Source organism: Netta rufina (assembly GCF_964035555.1).
Source record: "Netta rufina genome assembly, chromosome: 17".
Taxonomy (NCBI): domain Eukaryota; kingdom Metazoa; phylum Chordata; class Aves; order Anseriformes; family Anatidae; genus Netta; species Netta rufina.
In genome coordinates this window covers 15,561,568-15,575,773 of record NC_140141.1, presented here as the reverse complement: position 1 = coordinate 15,575,773, position 14,206 = coordinate 15,561,568, and the positions used below count along the sequence as shown (strand labels likewise).

The 14,206-nt window shown below is 44.1% G+C and overlaps 1 protein-coding gene across 2 annotated transcripts in view; it reads left to right on the top strand.

Annotated features, from left to right (window-relative positions):
- Positions 1–14,206, top strand: part of TTC28 (tetratricopeptide repeat domain 28) — a gene marked incomplete at its 5' end in the record, with an annotated part of 153,820 nt that overhangs the window by 114,296 nt on the left and 25,318 nt on the right. For both annotated transcript variants that reach the window (XR_014618912.1, XM_084297011.1), the window contains 6 exons: positions 369–892; positions 2,501–2,610; positions 2,899–3,028; positions 3,442–3,660; positions 5,648–5,813; positions 10,650–10,790. Coding sequence is in view for 1 of the 2 variants with exons in the window: in XM_084297011.1 (XP_084153137.1) it covers positions 369–892; positions 2,501–2,610; positions 2,899–3,028; positions 3,442–3,660; positions 5,648–5,813; positions 10,650–10,790 (1,290 nt within the window). The remainder of the gene's footprint in view (positions 1–368; positions 893–2,500; positions 2,611–2,898; positions 3,029–3,441; positions 3,661–5,647; positions 5,814–10,649; positions 10,791–14,206) is intronic.

Sequence of the window (14,206 nt, the reverse complement as noted above, 5' to 3'; positions counted from 1 at the left end):
AGGTTGATGTCTAGACAAGTCAAAATGGTTGCATTATGTTAATGGCAGGATGTGTTTGTGTGGCCATTGTATACATGCACAGGGATATGGCATAGGACCAAGTAACAGAGTCCTCTGGATTCTGGGAAGAAAATGATTTTGTCTCTGCTACTGGCTTGAATAATGGAGCTGATGTTGCTCTGTCCTTGGAGCAAGAGTCTTATAGGGTAGCAGAAGAAGGATGGTGATTCAAAGATACTGAGCATGACTCCTTGGGGGAAAACATTTGTCTTTGCCTGAAAGATTTGAGATGACCTCTAAAGGAAGTGACAAAACATTATATTTCAAGAAAATATTGGCAAAATCAATGCTGTTTTCTTCCCTTGTAGAGCTATGGGAAGTTTGCAGCAGGCTCTGGTATGCTTTGAGAAGAGGCTTGTGGTGGCACATGAGTTGGGGGAGGCGTTTAACAAAGCCCAGGCCTATGGGGAGCTGGGGAGCCTGCACAGCCAGCTGGGGAATTACGAACAAGCCATTTCTTGCCTGGAACGCCAGCTGAACATTGCTCGAGAGATGAAGGACCGAGCTCTGGAGAGTGATGCTGCCTGCGGCCTTGGTGGGGTCTATCAGCAGATGGGAGAGTATGACACAGCCCTGCAGTATCACCAGCTAGACTTGCAGATTGCGGAGGAGACCAACAATCCCACTTGCCAAGGCCGAGCCTACGGGAACCTGGGTCTGACCTACGAGTCGTTGGGCACCTACGAGAGGGCGGTAGTTTATCAGGAGCAGCATCTCAGCATTGCAGCACAAATGAATGATCTTGTAGCCAAAACTGTATCCTACAGCAGTCTGGGAAGGACTCATCATGCCTTGCAGAACTACTCTCAGGCTGTGATGTACCTGCAGGAAGGTAAGAGGCTGAATCTTCCAACATAGCATGTTGTGATAGACGTAGGGGAGTAGGAGGGAGGATTGAACCCATGGAGAGAAGTGAGGTACTGTGGATGTGGCACTAATAGAATGGGTTTGACAGTGACTTAGATGCAAAAGCTCTTACAGACATACATAGCTACTGTCAAGCATCCATGGGAGTAGCTACACAAGAAAGTTGTTCTGGTCAGCACGCCATGTCAGTCAGAGCCTTCCTGGCATCCGGTGAAGAGAGTGTTGAGCAGAGCAGTCTCTTCCTTCCTGGGGGCTTCTCATCCAGCTCTGAGCTTGAATCCAGGCTGCGTCTAATGAGAGTCTTTGTAAAGCCTGCTTATGCCTGAGCATTGAAGGTGTAAACCCTCTCTGTAGATAGCACTGCATCCCAGGAATTGGCTGCATGGGTAAGGATATACACATCCAAAAGGAGGTCTGGAACTAATTTGTGCTGAGCTGTGCTTTGCTGCTTACCACCTGGCTTTTCTTTCTGAGCTCCAATGAGAGTGAGACCAGATGGGCGAGTGTCCTGTAAGCTGAGAGTGAACACAACTCTTGTTTGGTTGGGAGGGGCAGCCCTCGGTGTTCAGAAGCCATCTGCCCGCTGCTGAGTGCCAGGACCAGCGCAGGCCTCTGGCTTGTGCTGCTGAATAAGATTACAGCATGCATGCAGCATTCGTTCAAGGCGGTAGCTCTCTGATGGAGGAGATGAGCAATGTAGTAGGAACGTATGAAGTTGGAAGCTGAAGGATTAATTATATCAGCTAGTCTTTTTTTTTTTTTTTTTTTTTGAAAATGACTGACAGGATTCGAACAACCTGAGTTCAATTAAATTGGAAGGAAATAAATTATTTGCAGCTCCTTTTCCTTGTGTGATGAAAGATTCATGAAAAGAAAAGAAAAAAGTAAATGCTGGTTGCTGCTGAGATGCCTGGTCACAACCAGGCCTCCCCTTCTCCAGTCTGTAGGAAACTTGAGGTATATAAGAGCATCCTTGTGGGCAGCAGCAGGGCCCATGGAGGTGGGAGGCTTAGAGTGTGATGGAAGCAGGGGACAAACAAGAAGGTGCTGCTGGAAGTAAAATGCGCTTTATGTCGCTCATGCCAGCACCCTGCCCTCAGTTCTGGCTCAGTAGAGAAACCTTCCAGGATGCTGGAATAGCTAGTGGGAAATGACCAAGTAATGTGGCAAAAGCCTCTTCTCTGGTAATGTTTGGCAGTTCAGTGTGATTTTGATTGTCTGTGTGGCTTTTAAGATGTAAAAGTCAAACTTCCTGGTAGAAGCATACAGAGTGTCTTGGGATTGCACCTTAACCTCACCTGGGTTGTGTCTTGGTCTATGGCGATGTCTGTCTTGCTTAGGCACCTCTCATGCAGGTGTTGATTCGAGTGTAAGCAGCCACTGCTTAGCAGTGCTGCAGCTGACATCTCACTGCTGGCATCCAGCACCGCTGTCTGCCTGCCACAGGCACCAGGGAGACATGTGGCCCACCTGAGCCGTCATCCCCCCAGGCAGCTGAGGCAGGAGGAATGTTCCACCTGGAGGCTAAAGCCACTTCTCCCTCCAGCCCTCTCTCACTATGACTACTTTTCAGGACTGAGGCTGGCAGAGCAGCTGGGACGCAGAGAAGATGAAGCCAAAATCCGCCATGGCCTTGGCCTTTCCCTCTGGGCAAGTGGGAACCTGGAGGAGTCTCAGCACCAGGTATTCCATGGCCTGCCCTATGCTTATGAGTCCCGTGGGTCATTTCTGTCCTAGGAGGAGGAAATGTCTGATGCATCCTGGGACAGGGTGTATGATGCACTGAGCCCATGTGCTTTCTTGTTCCATTCCCAGCCCACTGGTGTCAGCTGGGGATGCTGATGTCCTGAGGGGCTGTCTGAGGCTGACCTCCCCTCTGTGGCTATGGTGACCCCTGGATCCCGCTCTCCTAGTCAGCACTATGTGCTGTATCTGTTTAGGGAGTCACCATGGCTGTTTTCCCCCCACCAGCTGTACCGGGCCTCGGCACTGTTTGAAACTATCCGACATGAGGTGCAGCTGAGCACAGATTACAAGCTGTCACTCTTCGATCTGCAGACATCTTCCTATCAGGCCCTGCAACGAGTACTTGTCAGCCTAGGTAAGAGACACCATTGCCTGCTGGGTCTGAACTCCAAGCTTGTGCCACAGTTTGACTAAAGATGCAGGGAGACAGTTCGTGCTACAACCTTTGCTCTTACCAGTGTGATGAAGCATAGCGTTTGTTTGCCAGGGCAGAAGTAAGGGTCTCTTTGGGTTTCAGGCACGATAGTCTTCCATGCTTTCTCCAGTCATTTGACTTTGTGACTCGTTTCCCCATACATCACGTTAGTGCTTGCAGCCATGATCTGTGGGACCATAGTCCAGCGCTGGACTGCTCTTTCCAGAAATAAATGCGGTGATGCTGTTTCACTAGGTTTGTGTTTGAGCTGGGATAGCACCTGTCCCTGTTCCCGCACTGCTCATTGCAGACCATGTTGGTGTCAGGTCTGAGACATGGCTTTGTCTTTTCAGGTCACCATGATGAAGCTTTGGCAGTAGCAGAGAGAGGACGAACAAGGGCATTTGCTGATCTGCTCGTGGAACGCCAGACTGGGCAGCAGGACTCTGATCCGTATTCTCCAGTGACCATTGACCAGGTCCTGGAGACAGTGAATGGCCAGAGGGGACTTGTTCTCTACTACTCACTGGCAGCAGGTTACCTGTACAGCTGGCTGCTGGCTCCTGGGGCAGGTGAGGTCCCTTTTGGAGGTGAGAGCCTATGAACAAAAGCAATCCTTTGGATCCAGAACCTTGGAGCTAAATAGACGGGAAATGGTGGCATAGCCACAGCAATAATGGCATAGAAGTTCTTAGGACTTCCATAGAAGGATTTTGACATTCATCTGGAGACGGAAATGTCTCAGGTGTTTAATATTTCCATTTTTTGACCTCTAATCTGTATGTTTTTCCCACACAGCAATGCAGAGCAGTAATGGGATTCCAAGTACCTTGGTCTGTGAGAATCTTTAATGGATAAGAATGCTTACTTTAATTATATTTCTGTGCTTTATCGTTCCAAAAGCTTTTGGCATTTATTCACTGAACTGGATTGCAGAAAACAGAAGGGCATCCTTGCTTCCTGATACATCATTGAACTGCCTGATCCTCTGAATTCCGCTCATATGAATGTGGAAATGCTTATCACAGGAGAGCAAGGAGGATTAATTTGAAGAGGATTGCTTTTTGCAGGCAGCTGTTTTTCATTATCTAATAAAATGATGACTAAATTTTCATGAATTCTTTCTGGATATAATTTAATAATTGCAGCCCTTCACCATAACAAAGCTGAAGAGAAAAAAAAGCACTATTCAGATTACACCAAAAGCACTATTCAGATTACACCAAAAACAGTTTGGGAAGGGAAGCAGACATTAGCATATTTCACGTGGGATGACAGTGATTGGAAGATGTTCTTTTGGGGGGCGTCTTGTAATATTGATGGTATAAGTTTAAGATGATGTCATCCTGCTATGCATCCTTGGCACTAAGTGGCTCTTTAGTTCTGTACTTTGCACAATAAAATGTCACTAATTCTGTAGTATTGAGATCAAGCTGAGTATACTAGAATTATATGAATCAGTAGTGCAGAATTTGCCACCAGCCTTCACAACCAGTCTCCTCCTTGCCCATCTGGGTCGTGTACAAGTGCAGCTGTGCTCTCCAAGTACATGGGTTTGTGACTAGCTCCTTAAAGGCACTGACAGGTATGAGGAAGGAGAGGGACACTGGTGCTTTTGTCTTTAACATGCAGGTTTCCTCTTGAACAGCTTTTCTGGGGAGCTCTTCAGGAGTGACTCCATCCCTTCTCATCTCATTACTGATGGTGGAGAGTAGCTTCAATGACAGCCCAGCATCCTCATTATCCCACTGAAATTGTGCCTTTAGAGCCTCTTCACTGATTCTGTATTTGTGACAAAGGGAGCTGTTTTATTCATTATGCCCCCTCTCCTGATAACTGATCTATGCTGTCAATGCAAACAGGGCATACAAAGCAGCCTCTTGCTGTTGATCACAGGCTGTGGCACTGTAAAATTAATTGTATCAGAAAGGTTATGGCAGTATGAATGGAGGAAGGTTTTATCTCGAGTATTAGTTGAATTCTTAACCAAAAAAGTGATCGTTCTTTATAAGTTTTATCCATTGTGAAATGCTAACATTTAGTATTTTACTATGCATTAATACACCTTTCTTTGTATATAATGTATTTTCATGCATATAAGTAAAATGAAAAACCTTTGTGTGACATGAGAAGTTTCTGCTGTAGTAGTAGCATTTTTGTTCAGCATTTGAGGCCTTGTGTGTTCAATGCACATGTATGTGAACAGAGACAATTAATAGGTATTTTTCATGCATAGCTGTTGAAATGTGACTTACACATGCTTTCATGGAAGATGTGCTTTATAATCTATATAAGACAGCTGCAATAGCAAATGCATTCTGAGCATCTCATAAAAGCAAAGTACTTTTGAGCTATCGTCTGCAAAGTACAAAGCCAGATTTTAAATAACCAATTGTAATTCAGAAGTCTGGAAGAGACCTGCGGAAAAATGCACAGAATGCATAGCCACAGTTGTACTGGAAATGCCAAGTGCTAGGGACTGTTCTGCTTTCCTGGATAGTTGCTGGCAGTGTTCTTCCTCCCCTGCAGAAATAATGTCATGATTCTTTTTCCTTGCAGGAATTCTAAAATTTCATGAGTATTATCTGGGTGACAGCGTGACTGAAAATGCTGGGGACTTCCCTGAAGCCAACAGTGTGACTTTGCAAACAGTAACAAACTCTGCATTGGAACAGTATATCTCAAGTGTACGGGAGGCTCTGGGTGTGGATTCGTATTATACCCGGTAAGCTGGAGATAGGGTTTAACATCCTGGTTCCCACTTTCTCACCAGAAAGCGATAACAGTTCAGCTGGCAAATAACTTTTGTTATTTTCACCAATTCCAAAGTAAATTAAAGAATGTGCATCTATGCTGGGATGCTGAATGCACCCTGAAAGGTTTGCAGGGCAGGATGGTTCAGGTTGCAGAGCCGCCTTCTTCTGGTTTTACCTTTACTTAGGGAACTGAAGAGAAAGCTCTACCTAATTTATTTTTTTTTATTTTCTTATCTATTTATTTATTTCTAAACCACAAAAATACTAGCTTTTAGAAGGTTTAGGAGAAGGTGTCTTTGTCTTATAAACTGCTCGTGGCCTGTTCCAAGCTTATTTTAGCTTTTCAGTGCTCTATATTTTCATGTCTACTCACCTGAGTGCAGCTATTTGCATCGTATCTAACTTTGACTGAGAAGTTTGTCATCTGCATTACCAGAAAAGAACCTGTCCAGAACACCACTAACTTGAGAGGATATGTCAGGATTTTTGTTGTGTTTTAAGGGAGTGTGTGGAATGGGTTGTTTTCCTTGCTTCCTTCCTTCCTTGCTTCCTCTCTCCCTCCCTCCCTTCCTTCCTGTTTTAACAGGGTAGTTATTGTATCAGTCTCCTAAAGAACACACGATGCTTTTTTTCCACTTTTCATTGGAAATTTGCCCAAAGAACTGAGAAACTCTTGCTATATAAATTACTTCTAGGTTTCTGCAACCCTTTGAGATTACTTTAGACACCCATGTTACCATTAAAATTCTTACATTAATCTTGTAAGAACTAAACAATTTGTACAGTCCTGAAGTCTTCACTAGTGACAGACTGAAGACAGATCAAAATCTTTGAGACGCTGCTTCAGAGCACTAAAACCTAGCAGTCCATAACCCATGTCATTTTGTTAAGAGGTGCTCTCAGCAGAATACAAGCAGATTTGTGGCCATGTTTGAACCAACCGCGCTGCAAATGAGAAGGAAAGCAAACCACTCCCCAAAACAGAAAAAAAAAATAAAAATAAACCATGCATTGTTATCCCACACAAGAGAGGAAAGTTAATTGGTATGAGAAAGGTGAAAGAGATACCTGAGTTGCGATGGACAACATATATCTAGAAGAAAACTGATTTGAGCCATTTTCTCTGCTTCTCTGCTGTAGTCTCCAAGGAGAAAAGCTATGTCAGTGATCTGTGTGGTTTATGTAGCTTTACAGCTAGGAGATAGATAAAGGGTTTTTGTTCCTTTGGGCTAGCTACACAGTGATTTGCTCATCCTTTTTGTTTGTTCTACTTCTATATATAAATACTTTTGTGACCATAGCAGTGATTACCCATAAATGATAAGATACGAAATGATTTGAAAAAAATTATAGTACTACTCTGAAAACTTCCCATGAACATGGTGTTAGATTCTCTCTCTCTGAGTATGATGTTGGTGTCTGGATGTTCCTTTGGAGTGTCACTAAAAAATTTAGTATTGCCATTGTGGGAGGATGAGCTCTAGTGATTCAGTGAGAGGGAGGGATTCAGGGACCCAGAATCTTGCTAATATGGACATTTGTACATGTTGCTGAAATACTGGCAGTATCTATAACAGATTTTGATCATGAACAGGTGGCTTCTTGTTGCTGATAGCCAAAATGGTGGATCAGGAACAGGTCAATCTAAGGTCAGCAATCATGTTAGTCTTAGAGGTTCTGACCCAGTCTGTCCAGAACTCAGTCTCAACTTCCATTTTCTGTAATCACCCACCAACCTCACAAGGGATTTGTCAGGATTGGGTCAGTTGAGCTGCTGAGAAGATGACTCTGTGCTTAACTCATAATGTTGAGACTGTTTGAAACCAGAAGCAGTAGGGACAGCAGATACCTCCCTCCAGTGATACCCACATCTGCATGTATTGGACTTCCAGTTGTCTCATATGGGTGCATTTTGGGTTTGTACTTTCTGACAAGGTGCGTAACTTTCCACAGTTGTGAAGGTGGCTTTCTGAAGGGGAACATACGTTTTTTTACAGCTCTCTGACTGGATTATTCATTTCACTGTGACCAATAACAAACTGCATGCTAGTCTAGGGTTTTTATTAAGTACTCTGAGGAAGACCAATTGGAACCTAAACCAGATGAGTAATCAAAGTCTAAGAGAATTGACAGACAAAGGGGAGTAGCTTCCTGCATGTTAAAGCCCTGAGAAACTGCAAGCACATAAGCACAGCTATCTGAATGATCATAATCATGAATTTATTGCTACTAAATAATGCTATACTTAATGCCTATCCTTGTCCGTAGTGATATCTAGTGGTTTGCAGGCCTTACATTAAATTCTCTTGGCTTCAGTCACACCTTAGGAGATACATTTTTTAAGTCTTGCTTGAAAATGAGCTGTGTGATTCCTATTAAAGGAAATGTCAGAAGTTATTCTCTCCAGCCTTCATGTTTCCTGGGTTTTACAGATGAGTTCTGGATGTTGGCACTTCATCCAGTTCTTTCTTGTGCGTGCATGTGGACCATAAGCTCTCTGTTCTTTCTGGAAGAACAGAGTCACTCCATCTGAGGTGCAAATACTGACTGGCAGGACAAGAAAGAAAAAGCAAGACTGAATTGGTTCCATCTACCCTTCTTTTAAAGGATCAGGGTTTCATCTTTCAGAAGGTTACAGCCATCTCTAGGTACCAGTGGTTGAATCTTATCCTCTAGATATGCATGTACACAACCAAAATCTGTGGTTACTCCTTATGTTTGCAGATACTATTTTCAGTTCTGGTCACCATTTGTCATCACAGACTTTTCCTGGCAAAGGGAGTCCTTCAGTCTTCAGGTTTTGGGATGAGTCTTTAATTTACTGTGATGTCAGCTTCCTCCTCTTTTCATGGGGATGGTGGTGGTATGTTCTTGGTTAAGGATTGTGGATTTGATGCTTGTCTCTGAGATCAGTGGGCTGGTGTGGTATGATCACAGGCAGAAGCTCTTTCCCCACTTGAAAATTATATGCAGGTTATTAAACAAATCTTGTCTGCTCCGTGTGGGTCAATATCAAGTTCTGATATGAAACTTTCCTTGTATTATTAAGTGCTTCCTTGCAGCATTGCACATTGCCACCATACTCCAGCATGGCAAACCCCCAGGAGAAACTGTCACCTGCAGTCCCTGGAAGCTGTTCTCTGACTGTCAATGAAGAGCAAAAGGAGTTGAATATGTACTGCATGCATGTGAAAACTTGTGTTTGGCTTCAACTTCTCAGTTCATGGCATGCTAAAGTGCACTGTAGTTGTATGCTTTTGCAGATATTTAAGTGCAATTGCCTTCCATAAAGGTGTAAATATGTTTGTAGGTACTGTTTCACCACCAAGGTGGCACATCTTCCCATTTTTTGCTTTTGGGAGGAAGGGATGCTCTCATAGGATGTGTCATCAGGAACTTGCTGTGGTGATGTTAGGTTCTACAGTGCAGCCCTTTGCTTTGTGCTGAAAATCGTTCATCTCAGCTTGTCTAATTAAACTGACAAATAACACATACTTACAAAAAAATAAAGTGTGAGGAAACCTTGAAGACTGCTTGAATTTGTGTTGGGACAGATTCCTTTCTTTTCTGGGAAAACATGTGACCTGCTCTCTTGGGTTCATGAAATCAAGATTTTTTAACTCTTGTAGGAACTCCAAATATTCACCATGAGTGATACTTAAAACTGTGCCAGGACTCAAGACTCAGCATGCCTACAGCTGGAAGAAAAACATACAGAAGACAGCCATTGACAACCTTTTCTTCCCCCAACCCTTACCCCCCCCCCTCCTTTTTTTTCCTGACTGTTGTTTGACTAGTCCCATTTCAATGTTGAATGGCTTTTGTTAAGGCTTATTCTCTCAGGTTACTAAATGATACTGACCTGGAAGTATATTTGTAAGTTATCCTATGGTCCATACAGCAACATGTATAGTTTTCTGCACAAATACCTGTTATATGATAATTCGATTCACATGCTTGTTATTGAAAAATGTGTCCTTGAGGAAAGGCTGTAAGTTAAAAGGCAGCATAAGTGAGATGCAGGCAGCACAGCAGCTTTAGCTAAAGTGTACAAATTCCAAGGCTTGTGATGCACCATATGAGATGCAAATTATTTACTAAATTAAAGGAAGGGATTGTTAAAAATGCACATACAATAGTTGTTTGCTTTCTGCCTTTACAAAGGAAAAACAAGTGTTACCATAGTATTTAGATGGAAAATCTACGACAGGATGGTCATTTAGATATTTCTCTATATTTGTCTCTGTTGCTGCTGTCCTAGTGTCACTGATGGAGTCATTTTTTTTTGTCTCTTTGTATCTTTCCCTGTTTGTATAATAGGAACATCAACACAGCTGTCTTTTGTATATTGAGCTTTGCCAGTGAAGGGAGCATACATAGCTTGGAGGGTCTTTTTTTTTTTTTCTTTTTTTTTCTTTTTTTTTTTTTTGGAAAGTATATGGTAGCATATGTTCTTAGGCAATTCAAGGGCTGAGTTGGTGTTTCCTTCAAACATCAGCTTTTCTGTTCAGTGGCTTCACAAGTCCTTATCTGTTTGCTGGGCATGGGAATTTGGGTCCTGTATTTCTGTCATTGTGTGTAATGCTTTAAACCCTTAAGAATGCCCAGGGCAAGAGAAAGGTACAGGGCTGTTATTATCTTGTATGCCTAACAGGAGAGGAGATGCAATCCAGGGAAGATTTGACTTTAACATTTGGTTGAGGTTGTCTGAAATTAATTTTCTCTCAGACTGACTGAGCATTTGTTACAAAGCTGTTGTTCTGTCCTGCACCTATGATTCCTTCAACCTGCTGTTCCCTCTGCAGAGCCTGTGCTAGCAGTGAGACTGAAAGTGAAGCTGGGGATATCATGGACCAACAGTATGAGGAGATGAATAACAAGCTGAACTCAGTGACTGATCCAACTGGCTTCCTGAGGATGGTCAGCAGGAACAACCTCCTGAACAGGTGAGAATACAGTGCTGTACTGTGGGGATCAGTGAGCAGAATGAAATGTCTTGCTGTGATCTCAGAGTAGAGCTGATGATGTTGTTGATGAATGCAATCCTGAGGAACACGACGGAGGCCATTTATGCAGCATCTATGTGTCTTTCTGCTTCTTGGGAGCCAAATGCATTTCCCTGAACACAGATCTAGGAGCTTACCTAAGGTGTCTTGTGAATTAACTGGTTTGTAGCTGTTAGGAGAATCTCAGGAACGGGGGAATATGAGCACTTCATTAAAAGCACCCTCACAAGAGCATCAGAAGGAGAACTAGAAGAAAACATGACTGATGTTTTCAGAAGCTGCACTGGGATGAAGAGAAAGGCACGATACTTGTGTATGGCCTCCCTGCCCAACTTTTGTCTCCAGATGGGGGAATATCAGGGAGCTCTAGTGGTGAAGCTGATGCTGCCACATCTCTTTTGTACCTGGTTTGCTGAGTCACAGATTCAGGGCAGGTGCTATAGTCTTGCCCAAACCTTTGAGTACTTATGTCTGCTTCAGTCCCACAGATGATGAAACTAGAGGCTACAGAGTCTAGAAAGGAACTGTAGAAAGCCTTACCTGTCCTATTGTTACACTGCGTGGTTCTTCCTAATCTAGCAGTGTAGAGAGCAGTATGCAGCACAGTGCATGTTGCACAGTGAGCTTGGGACAGCAACAAGTTATCCTTGAAAGAGTCCTGCAGCTTCAGGAATGAAGCAGATGAAAGCCTACATGGAAGGAAGCAGATTAAGAAAGGAAAATGGAATAGGCAGCATTTCTATGTACTGGCCTAGAGTTCTAGCAAGGAAATGTGAGCTTTTAGACTTTGGGTAAACAACAGAATTGAGTATTTAGGAAGAATACAAATTGTCATCTTGCATCTCTGGCCTCCAGCTCTCCGCCTCTGTGCAGTTGTTCTTCTGCCAGCTAATACTGGCATAAATTCATGTAGCTGTAGGTCAGTGATGTAGGTTATTGCTGCTGTCGTGCTTCAGGAGATGGCAATGTTGTGCCTCACAAGCAGTGAATCAAGGTACGGCCTCTGTTTGCCTTGGCTTCGGCAGTGCAGGGCAGAAAGGGGAGTAGGGCCTGTTTGCAGTTGAGAGTAAGAGCTTGCCTTTTCCTGCTGCCAAGGCAGGCCCTGCATTCCTCTTGTGAGGCCTGAATGCAGCGTTCACATCTTGTGTTTGAATGTTAGAGATCCTCAAGGGGGAGTTTATATGGCCTGGGGCCAATGTGAGTTCCTTCACGCACAGGAGTTGCACATGCTGTTAAGGTCCCATGTCAAAATGAGACCCTAGACATGCTGGGACTGTTCGGAGCCATCCAGTCTCCATTTCTGATGACAAGTGGGTGACTGAAACGAAGCCATTGGTTTTGGATGGGTGCCCTCTGGCTGCAGTCATCAGGTAACCCGGTGATTCTGGCTTTTAAGCAAAGAATAGTATGCTTTTTGGCAGCTCTGCTTTGAAAAGCAAAAATGCCTAGGTTTGGCAGTTAACTTAAGGGACTTCTGAGAAGAAGAGGACTTCAGAGGAAAAAGGGATGCTGAAGGGAGGACACTGCAGTGATCTCTGTGCTGTCCAGTAGCTGTCTAACCAGTTCATGCCAAGAGATCCTGACACAGTCCCAGTTGCTTATGTTTTATACAGCTTCTGTTTTCTCTGCTCTGTAGGACTTTTAGACCAGATTAAAATCTGATTTCTTCCCTGCTCATCATCTTTTGCTCAAGCAAGAAACATGATCATAGCCATCACCTGAATATAGCTCCCCCACCTTTTCTTTGGCCTCTCCACCATCATGGGGGACACAGTCTGTCTACCTTCCTGCAGAAAACATGTGAATCAGCCCTGCCACTGCTTAAGTGTAAAATATACTTCCCTGAGGGCTATTTTTACAATGCATCATAATGGGAGTTTGTAAAAGGCAAATAAGGAGGTAAGGAGTAATGTAATTTCAGATGCAAATTTACTTGTGACAAGGACATTGTTGTCTCCCAACCAGCCTCTGTGCTTTGCAAGATCAGGGAGCAGATCCTCCTGGAAACTATGCTAAGGCAGGGATTCTGGCTGGCCAAGGACAAAGTGTGAGGCCTTTAGAAGACAGATTAGGAAAGCAGTGGCCGGAGAGTTTCTTATCTGCCTGGTTCTGTACCATACGGGGGCAGTGTTGTGGCTGCCCAAGTACAGACCACCCAAGCAGAGAGTTCTGGGTGGCCTGAGGGTTATGCGCAACCACTGGTGGGTATTGGAGATAATTGTGGGTGCTTGAAAGCATCTGCAGGGGCTTGATATTTGAATGTTTTTTCAGAGCTTCCCACAGCTTGGTATTGTATGTCAAGACCTTGAATGTGGGTATGGGTCTGCATGTCTAGGAAAGGACTTTTTGAGGCAGGCTTGCAAAGTGACAGGCCCGATGGATATCCATTTGTCCCAGGACTGTCAGACCATTAAAACAGTAAGTCTGACTCAGCCCTCCAGAATGGCTGTGCTTCGCCATGAGTAATATTTCGCCCATTCAGAGTGTTAACGAGTGCCAAGGCAAGAGCAGTGCTATGCTGGCTGCAGTATGAACTGCTCCTTCCTGCCTGTGCATAGTCACATTCATCCTCTGCAAGCAAAGCCAGGCCCTGAGAGACTGGTGGCATGCCAAATTAGTCTGAGCTCAAGGCTTGTATGACAAGGGTTTTTTCCACCTTTCTCTGAGGACGTCATGGGATCATTGCTTTGTTCCTCTATCTCCAAGACAAAGGGTGGAAACAGAGTTAACAGTGATATATGCAGGCAGTCCCGAGTCCCAGTTTGTGCTGTTTCCTCTGCTTGTTGCAGGCCAGGATGCCTTATACAAAGGATCATAAATTAGCAGCACTGCAGAGTGTGCAGGGACTCCAAATTCTATTGTTCCAGAAATCAGGGGAGGGAACACTGCAACAGCAAGGTAGAAATGCTCAGACCTGCTGCTGTGCAGAACTGGCCCTTCACAGAAGGGGTGTTTGCCTGAAAGTGTCCATCTTGTTGCATTAAAATCACCTGGACTCAGATGCCTGACAGGCCACATGGAGAGCTATTTGTTTGCACTGGTCAGGGAGGAAGGGGAGAGAGATGGTCGGGGCTCCAGGTTTGCTCTGCTTGCTAAAAAAAGATCTCTGTCCAGCCTCTCCCTATGGTTTTTCTCTGTCTGTGTGTACACAGACACGCAAAGGTTGTGGAAGATTTATGATATTCCTTTGATTTTGTTCTAATAAAAAACAGTCTGTGTGGTGAAGGGATAAATCTAGAGCTGCTAGGCTGTGCAAGCAAGATGAAGGAGGCTCTGCTGATTAATCAAACTGGTATCCCCTGCAATAAATTAGTCTGTTAAATATGTTTAACACCAACGACTAGGCTGGTGAGTGC